At 46.7% G+C, this 10,000-nt stretch overlaps 1 protein-coding gene across 1 annotated transcript in view; it reads right to left on the bottom strand.

Annotated features, from left to right (window-relative positions):
* The window catches only part of sgsm2 (small G protein signaling modulator 2), a gene marked incomplete at its 5' end in the record, with an annotated part of 38,732 nt that overhangs the window by 708 nt on the left and 28,024 nt on the right, over positions 1-10,000 (bottom strand). The window contains 13 exons of the mRNA XM_080845187.1: positions 78-174; positions 367-479; positions 1,178-1,260; positions 1,361-1,485; positions 1,859-2,233; positions 2,479-2,661; positions 2,873-3,001; positions 3,248-3,393; positions 3,841-3,905; positions 4,031-4,190; positions 7,514-7,648; positions 8,364-8,496; positions 9,790-9,953. Coding sequence (XP_080701313.1) covers positions 78-174; positions 367-479; positions 1,178-1,260; positions 1,361-1,485; positions 1,859-2,233; positions 2,479-2,661; positions 2,873-3,001; positions 3,248-3,393; positions 3,841-3,905; positions 4,031-4,190; positions 7,514-7,648; positions 8,364-8,496; positions 9,790-9,953 — 1,908 coding nt within the window. The remainder of the gene's footprint in view (positions 1-77; positions 175-366; positions 480-1,177; positions 1,261-1,360; positions 1,486-1,858; positions 2,234-2,478; positions 2,662-2,872; positions 3,002-3,247; positions 3,394-3,840; positions 3,906-4,030; positions 4,191-7,513; positions 7,649-8,363; positions 8,497-9,789; positions 9,954-10,000) is intronic.

Below are 10,000 nucleotides of genomic sequence, written 5' to 3'. Positions count from 1 at the left end.
CAAATGTATCTCTTTACGTGTATGAAGGCTCCACAGTGTACCACAGCACCCCCTTTGTATCTGGGTCTCTGTCTCACCTCTTTTGAAGTCGAGCAGGAACCAGCGGTAGCAGAAGTAGAAGTGGGTGTAGTCTCCATTCTGGTGCATGTGCTCAAACATCTCAGAGTCCAGGATCTGAAACAAAGAAGCAAAGATGAGGGGTTCATCACAGGTCTCTACAGAAGCTGTGAGACACACACACACACACACACACACACACACACACACACACACAGACATGCACACACACACACACACACACACGATCATCTGCACACTCTTCTAACAAAGACGACTCAGTGAGGAGTGTTTGGAGGGAACAGTCACCTGGATCAAGGACCTCATGTTGGCAAAGTTTGTGTCCATTGCTCTGCCGCCGTTTGGGAAATTCTTATTCATCCTCTTCATTAGCTGGGTGAAGCAGCTGTAAGCCAGGCACTCTGGCAGAGAGGGAGAGAGAAAAAGAGAGGGAGATGGAGAGACAGAAATGGAGAGAGTGATAGAGGAAGAGAGAGAGAGATGGAGAGTGGGAGAAGGAGAAAGAGAAAGAGTGAATAAGAATAAACAACAGATTCCACTCTGGATCTAAAGGATCTGTGCTCTTAAGAAGAATCATAAGGTGATAATGACTATTCTGCACCAGTGAACGCTGAGACGCATCAAAAGCCGGAACACAGTGTCTAGTAGTGGATTTGACAGGACAGTGTCTACTGGACTTGATAGGACAGTGCCAACTGGACTACTGATTTCCAGACATTCAATTTTGCAATATATACATGCTAAAATAACTGTGATGTCATTCAAATTTGCATCATTGTGAAGTTAGTATGAATTTATTCATGTGTAAATAAAAAAAGGGTTCATGCCGTGACTAAAAACCCTCAGAGTCCTACATATGCACAAATTTAACTTTTGAGAACCAGCTCATTATTTTAGAGAATATATTATAACACAGAAGTAGCATTTCTGGTTTGGGTTGTAATATACTTTTAACTCCATTGAAAAATCAGGATTTTGTCGTCAGTGATATTCAGTACAAGGCCGATTCATTTGACTGATAATTAACTGCCACAAAACTTCACTGCTAAGGCTAGGCTTACATAAGAGGCTCAGTAGCTACAAGAAGATTTTCACTTACCATCATCTAAGATGACCATTAAAGGAGCCAGCAGGTCACACATGCCTTGGACATACCCCATCTCCAGATGCTCCCATACATAACTGCCAACCAGAAAACATCAGCAATAAAGTAATTTTAGATGAGGTTCTAGAGAAAAAAGGTTCTCAAGATAAGGTACTAGGAACTTGACCAGATCCAGACCTGCACATGATGTTGCGTAATTTCTCCAGATTGCCAGTAGTGAAGTAGTGGTAGTTGCGGTCACAGCGCTGGACATCTTTGTCAATCCTGTGAAGGTTCAGTGCCACTGTGTCCAGCACCTCAATCTGCATATTAGGCATAACATTGGTGTCTGTGTTAGTGACATGTATTATACAGGAATGTGTGTATATATACATACATATACACAAACATATATATATATAAATATATATATATTTAGGTCGCAAGTCCTTGAATGTCATGAATGAACTCATCAGTGTGTTAAATTTGAAAGTAGAAAACACCCGAAAGCACTTGAAAAGACAACGGTTTCTTTACATTATGTGTATTTTATGTGAAAAGTCTTCTTGGTTGTTTTTTTTCAACTGATTTTTTTAAATACCTCCCAGCCCTACAAACTGTCTCACCCTCTCGTAAAGGAAACATGGATGCTGGATATTGTCATTTCCAATGCAGGCCTATTTCACTTGGTCGTACCGTGTAAGAGGACCAAGATGGCGAGATCCCGGTGGCTGTCCCTGGTTTGTCTATCAGAGTGCCGAGCCGCTCCTCCATCAACGAGTCCCGCCGGCTGGGGACGTCCTGGGACGCCTGGGACTGGGACTCCTCGCTGGGATCGTCCTCCATGCTCTGGCCGTCCTCAATGCTGGACAGGATCTGCGAGTGACCCGAGGCCACAGAGTAGTTCCTGGAGGACGGGAGGCCCGAGTCTGGGGAGTCAAACTCCACCAGAGGCCTCTCGTCCAGGGCCAGGGCAGCAGGGGTGACCACCGTGGTCAGGGTCGGTGGGCTGTCACTCCCACCAGGAGTGTCCTGGCTGCCTGCATATGGGTCATCTACAGACATGAACACCTGGGACACGGACAAACATAGAGAATGAGGAATGGATGTATATAAGGAGAGTGAGAAAGGGAAGGAGTGAAATAAAAAACTGAGAATTGGAGGGAAAAGAAAATAAGAAACTGAAACAGACTGTTTTATCACAATGTCTAAAAGGCTGTATTCATACAATGTCAGACAAATACATGAAGACGGATGCTAAAGTAGCTAAAATGCAAATGTCTGGTCAGGAAGTGTTGCCTAGGGTTACATATTACCTCGTTACTGAGGGTCGAGTCTCGGTGCACCAGGCGCAGGACGTGACTGTCGATGCTGCTCCCTGAGGAGAGTTTAGCAAAGATGGCCGACTGCATCTCCTTCTCCCTCTGCTTGACAATGACCTCACAGGCCTTCCACTCGCGCATCACCTGCTGATACCTGGCTGTGATCTTCTCATCAATCTGTAAGGGGAGACAGAGAGCCAGCTCACGCACAGATAACTCTTTACCAGGAAAGAAAAAAGAATAATAACTTTGAGGGTACAAAGTAGGCCTGCTTGTTTTATAATCAATATTTTTGACTTCTTGCCTTGACTGGTAGGTCTAGTTGACCTTCTGTCATTAAGTGCTTTTTCTGTCGTAATTCCGTGATTTAGGCCACGGCTCTCCTTACCTGTGCCATGTCCTTCTTCCCCATCCCAAACTTATAGTGACCGAGCAGGAAGGGCCACACCTCCTTCCTGATCTCATGCTCCACCCCTCCATAGTAGACCAGACGCAAGAGCTCAAGCTCTTTATAGTTCTGCACAGACAGACGCACAGACAGACAGACAGACAGACAGACAGAATATAAACAGAGAATGAGAGAGAGAGAGACAGAGAGAAAAACAAATAGAAATACAGACATGATGACAGAAATGCCTAAACAGAGTTAGGTCAATTGGAGTGTTGACGAGAGAAAAAAAAGAGTATAAGAGAAGAGTGGCTGTGTTTTTGTATAAACAGGTCTAATCCCCAGGCTACCTGGCTCCATGCCAGGCTCTCTGACCTTGCAGTCTTTCTGGTACTTGCTCCAGACGTCTTTACTGAGGCCTCCCGAAGCCTCACAGGGTTTGTCCGGGGTCACCATGTTGTGGTTGACCAGCGCTGACAGGTGTGTCCGCACCGTGGACAGGTGACGACAGTAGGCCAGCCCTGAGGGAAAGAGGGAGAGAGAGTGAAAGAGGGAGAGAAAAAGAGAGGGAAAGAAAGTAAAAGAAGGGAGGGGGAAGAGAGAGAAAAATGGGAGGGGGTGTAGACCAGTAGAGAGGTTAGACAGGAGGACAGAATCCTCAGTCACTGCGCGCGTTAGATCAGAGGAGCGCACCGCTTTGGATATATCACACCTCACAAACACTGACGAGGAGGGAGGCAGTACTCAGCACAACACGTCCCAAGTGTCAAGTGAGTCATAAAAAATGGTCTGTGTCGTCAGCACTTTTCCTAAAATAGGCAACAGCTTTTCACCATGTCAGTGAAGCTCTGTGACGATGCAATTTAGCTGAGACACTTTCTCCTGCTTGATTCATAAAAATATGTTGCAGGAATATAAAAGATTTTGTATTAACCACAAGCTGATTTAAACTTTGAATAATCACTTACATCCATAAAAGGCTCGCGACACAATCTGCCTCTTCATGTTCTGACAGAGCATCTTCAACGGGATTCTACAGCAAGGGAAAATGACACAGTTAGCGTGGCAATCAGTTCAGCCCGTCTCTTCCCCAAATCCTTTCCCCCATCTGAAAGAAGTGATGTGCTGTGGTGTGGTGTGATGTGGCGTGTCCCTCACCGATCGTGCATGCAGGTGCAGCCAGGTGGAAACTCGAAAGACGCATTACTGCCCCCGGTGGAGCAGGAGAGGCAGGACGACATGTGACTAGTGCTCTCTCCCTGATGCCAGGACAGGGGACTGCCCCCCAAACCTGGTATCTCCGCCATGTCCCCATGGTCTGCAGGAGCCAGAGTGGAGGTTGTGTGTGTGTTTGTGTGTTTAAGAGAGGGAGAGACGGGGACAAAAGAGACATAGAGAAGTGGGGGAAGGGGGGGAACAAAATGGCATGAGCTCACCCTAGAGTTAATTTTCTCCTCACATAATCCATTTCCAAAATACTTCGAATTCACTATAAATATCCAACCATTATGATATCCCACATAGCTAAATAGCCTTTAAAGTTGCCCATTTGAGCTAGAAATAAATCTGTAACATATATGTATAGGCTATTAACCGTATCCTTACTGAGAAATATGACAAAAGCAATTCAATTAACCCAATTAAGGTATAGTGTTTGACTTGTATTGAAACGTGTATTTCTGGAGCTTTATATTAAAGTCCTTTCGCATTAAGAGGCACAGTCAATCTTTGTTCTCTTAATTCAGACATTGTTTAAAAAAAATCCAAACACACATACGCATACACACACACACTCTCTCTCCCTCTCCCTCTCCCTCTCCCTCTCTCTCTTTCTCTCTCTCACACTCACACACACACACACACACACACACACACACACACACACACACACACACACACACACACACACACACTATAACACAAACCAAACTGGGAGCTTTATCATCTGAAGCGCATGCTGTCATGGTAAAAACAAACAAACCAAAACAGTAAGACCAGTAAGACTCAAAAGCAACAGAAGAGGCGAGGTCTGTCAAGCAGAGAGGCATGCTATTAGCTCCCAGGCCATAGACAGAATCAAACCACATACACACACACATACACACACACACACGCACACAGACACACACAGACACACACAGACACACACACACACACACACACACACACACACACACACACACACACACTCACTTGAAGCTTAGGAGAGCACAGGAGGGAACAACAGGGGAACAGCTCAGGCCATGCTGGATGCAACAGACCGCAACATGACAGAGAAACAAACAAAACAAAACAAACAAAAAAAAAGAAGTCAACTAAAAGAAAACAAAAGAAACAAGTAACGAAAGAAGGAAAAAAAATGACACCAACAACTTCTGGAATATTATTTAGTGCTGTGTACTGTTTTGAGTCTGAAATGAATCAATAAGACACTGACATTGAGTAAATGCTCTTCACCTTAATTCTTCAGGTTGGAGCTGAAGACCTGTTATGAATAATCACTTCTCTTTAAGTCAAATACAAAAATGAAAAAAATAAAAGTGGAAGGAGGTCTGAAATTTGTGTCCTTTTTTTCTTTTTTGACTATGTGACTGAGAGGTTAGACTATGGTCGTATGTGCGACGCATTCACAGAACGATCCATGTCTCTACTGCGCAAGAACCCCACAGGACCTCACTGTCGTAATGAAAGGTGGCTGAAGTTAGTGAAGAATTACAGTGAACAGCATTGCAGAAGGAATAAACTGGCTCAACACAGAGGAGGAAAAAAACCCAATGAAATCAAAAACATAAAACAAAATTAAATAAAAGGAACAGGGAAGCAAGTCGGAGAGAGAACAGATTCCCGACAAATAAGCAAATGCACATTCTGCGAGGAAGTCTTCAAAGCAAACAAACGAAAAAACGAACGAAAAGAAGATACTGGTGCAAAAAATCTCACATGCAATATCGTCAAGCATGTTGCAGTGAAAACTAAAACAAGGGGGGAACCCAAACGGAAAGAAGAAGAAAAAAGAAAAAATGGAGTTCGAACCGAGGAGTGCAAAAGGAAAACAGCAAATTATCAAAGCATTCCTTCGAGCACTGGCAGCCAGACCCAACAGTGCAGTGGGAGGTTGGGGAGCTCGGTCACACGCCCTGCGAATGAGCTGCTGTTCGCCCTCTTCTGCCTACAATGCCATATCTGACTACACCAACATTCCTCCAGCTTCCCCACCTCTCCAATTCTGTGACCCACTCCGCACCTCGCCTCAAAGGGAATATTTCATCCTAGGAACTCAACACATCTGTAAACACTACCTTACAGACCATTAAATACTGATTACAGATTATCTCTAGACTCTGTGCATTTGAAACAATGCTATGTTATGCACATCCTTAGCAGCAGAGGGCAGCAGTGTGCCCAGCAGAGAAAGCTCTCTGAAGTGGAGCGTCATTGTGTCACGAACAGTCGCCTGGGTGTCCAGAGGTGCAGGCGGAAACAGCAACAACAGAGTTGAGGCCGTTTGAGGACAGACGTGGAGGGGGTGAGATAGGAGGGATGAGGAGAAGGGGGGGGGGGGGGCTTTGCTTGTCTGCGTGGCAGTGAGGAGAAGATGTGGCAAGGGCTGCCTGAGGGGGAAGAGAGGGAGGGGTTTGTTTGAGTGGCCGACTCATCACTGCTGTCACTGGGAGACGTGGAGTGGTGAGAAAGAGGGAGAGAGAGAGAGAAAGAGAGAGAGAGAGAGAAAGAGAGAGAGAGAGAGAGAGTGACGACAGACAGGAACTGAATCATACGGAGGAGGTCAGGCCAGCATCAAAGTGGGTCAGCAGCTCTAACATGCTTAACTGGAGGACTCATCCTCTGGGGCATGAGTAAGATTTGACAAGCACAGGGACGAGCAGGGGAAGCGTCCTCGTGCCTCATCAGCGTCCCTCTTTGACAGACCACTGAGCGCGTGTGTGTGCGCACCAGCTACAAATCAGGTTAGAACGCACCGTCGCACTGACACACTGAACAAATTTAACTTCCGCCACAGACGTGGGCACAAGGGAAACCTTCTGGCTGCTGTGACAGCATGCTATGTAATTGAGCTCTGGCACAGTCTTAGTCCCTACCTTCCTCTCTCTGTCTCTCCCCTTCATTCATTCATTCCTTCTCTCTCCCTCGCTCTCTCTCTCTCTCTCTCTCTCTCTCTCTGTGGTGCCTCAGCTCTTGAAAGTCTTACGGCAGCTCACACACAGGGACATGTCACTTGACCAAGCTTTTTTTTCTTTTCTTGGCACAGCCCGTTGCCATGGAAACATGTAGACACGGGCAACCCCCGGCCAATGACAAGTGGCCATGGTTTGGCAAGAGTCTCAGATAGGCAATGCCTTTTGAAGTGGACGGCACTAATGAGCACTGTAGTTGATCATATAAATATCCATCCCCAAATCTGACAATCCCGTTACCCCTCTCCCATCCATGCCAAGGGGCCTGCACTGTTGAGCTGGGGTGCGTGAGGGAGGAAGTGGAGAAGGGTAGAGGAGAGGAGGAGAAGAAAGAAGGGGAGAGGAAAGGACAGGTTAGGGATGGCAGGAGGGAGGGAGGAAGGACAAGGGAGGAGAGAGGGAGGAGGGGTGGGAACGGAAGGCAAGTAGGTGTGCTTGTCATAAAAACCTTTCATGACATTAGGGTCTGTGAGGTTCCGCGAGCAGATCATTGAGATCATTGCGTGAAGTCTATCCTCCTCCTCCTCATCGTCGTCCAGTGAGGGCGCGCGACTGCCCGTGGTGTGGTGGTAGTTAATAGTGACTGCTCGGGCAATAAGAGAACACAGTTTATCACCCTCCACAGAGAAAACCACTGCTAATGCACCAACACACACGCAAACACAGACAAATACAAACACATTTGCACACTCACACAGAAGCATCCACCGGAAAGGATTTAAAGAGCACCTAAAAACAAGACTTTACCTGCAGGGACCAATCAATATAATGATATAATATTATTAAATACTGTATCTGTATCTACGTAAGAAGTTGAGGACACGCAGAAGTCGCAAAGCCAGTGCAGGCAGATATAGCATCAGGGCCAGTGTGTAACCAGCTGTACAGTGCTGCTGCTCTCACGCTCCCATCCACAGCCACAGCTCAGTTTAAGGGCCAGCGGAGTGTGAAGGGGAGGGCTGGCAGAGGGCACATGGTGCAGGCTACAGGGAAGGACTGGGACTAGCGACAGGACGCAGCCAAGCATTACAGTTACATTACATTTACTCAGCACAGATATACAGAGCCGTCATCCCTAGGGATCTTGGTGCTGTTTTACCATCAGGGCAGCCAGCTTGTTTGCAGGGGCAAGGGAACAGGCAGAGGCAAGAGAACAGGCAGGGGGACAAAATAACTGGGAGGGGGGGGGGGGGGTCAAGAAAATGGGCAGGGGTAGGAGAACATGCAGCAGGGGCAAGAGAACAGGCAGGGGCAAAAGAACAGGCAGGGGCAGGAGAACAGGAGGGGACAGTACTCACTGGAGTCGTGGCGATGCCCGGGGTAGACGATACGGAACACGTAGTCAGCAGCCACCTCCTCATCTCCATCACCATCGCCCTCCAGCAGCCGGGCTGTGCTGTTCCTCTTCCTCAACTTAGGGAAGACTTTACCCTGTGTGCAGACAAGACACACATACAAATGTGTGCATAAACACACATGCACAAGACCCCGCACACAAACACACATCCACAAGAACACACACCAGCACATACACACCCACACACACACAAACACAGAACCTGTGCTTTTAATTGTATTCCCCTAGTCAATCTTTTGGCATTAGTCGACTAATTGACAAAAAATGACACTGGGGATTGGAGAATATTAGTGTTTTTTTCTCTAAAAACTCCACTTGCCTGCAGCTAAATAAGCAGCTGTGACAGTGGGTTTTTGTCTCTTTTCTGTTGATTTGGACAGCTGAAAGGGTGTCTAGACATGGGTCAGCAAGGGCTGTTCAGACTGAGGACACAACACCTGTTTTTTCAGACTATTCTCCACATCCTCGTTTTGGATTAAGGGAGATAGCTATTTGCCTTACACAAAGTATGAGGCGTTAATCTTATACAGATAGTACATTCAACAGGTACTATTTTCATACCCATTTGAACTTGCAATTAGTATGTTATCTACTGGTGATCTAATTTGAGTCTTAAATAAACCTTAATGGGTTATTGTTACAAACCTTCCCTTTTTTAGTTATTTTATATTAAGTTTGGCCCACCCTGGTGGTGATTTAATATTGTTTCAGTTTTGTACCTTGCTTGTCACGCCTTTTTCCATTTAGTTAATTAAGGTCGTCATTGGCCGACACCTGATCGTCCCCGGTTCCAAAAGGCTTCTTCATTGCCTCACAGACAGAACACGCCTAGAAGACCTGTATTTCGCTAGACGCTACCGTTGATTGATAAGATTTTCGTGAACATACGGGACTTTGGCAAACTTGACTCTGCTGGATCGGCGCGCAGCCTACGCGTGCTGCCTGGCCCCAACTTTTGTGGACTAGTAGGTCCTTTGTTACAACTTGTGTCTGCCTTGCCGGCATTTGCTTGTCCGCCTGGCTTTTGTGTTACCCCTGTGGTCTCTTTAGACCCTTTTTAATTATGAAACATTAAAAAACTAACCAGCTGTCTCTGCGTGCTCTATCAATCTCTGCAGCTGACTTGTCCATAACAGTTATATAAACTGACCTTCTTGGACAACATGTGGTGTGATGAGACATGTGGTCTAGAAAGACCCTTGGAGGTTTTTATATTTGTTGCGATTTGACTGACCCTTTTATCCTGTGGCTGACCGCACAGGACCTGCTCCAGACTCACATAAGGCAACTACACATGTGACAAATCACAAGTACTCAGGTGTTCCCTGAGCGGAGAGCCCTAAGCCGACGAGTGGATGGACACTCACCTTGCCCCTCTGGGACCAGAGAGGAGGCTCCAGCTGTCCCCTGGGCAAGAGGCCGTTCTCCAGGCACGACAGGAAGGCCAGCAGGTGACCCCCGGGGGGGAAGTGCAGGGGGGGGCGCTGGATGCCGTCCTGACTCACCAGCACCAGAGTACCACCGCAGTCCGCTGAGGGTGGGGAGAGAGTGCAGGAGGGCTGACTCAAACACAAGCAA

Source organism: Sprattus sprattus, assembly GCF_963457725.1.
Source record: "Sprattus sprattus genome assembly, chromosome: 9".
Taxonomy (NCBI): Eukaryota; Metazoa; Chordata; class Actinopteri; order Clupeiformes; family Clupeidae; genus Sprattus; species Sprattus sprattus.
Note: the sequence above shows the minus strand (reverse complement) of the source record. Positions and strands in the feature narration are given on the sequence as shown.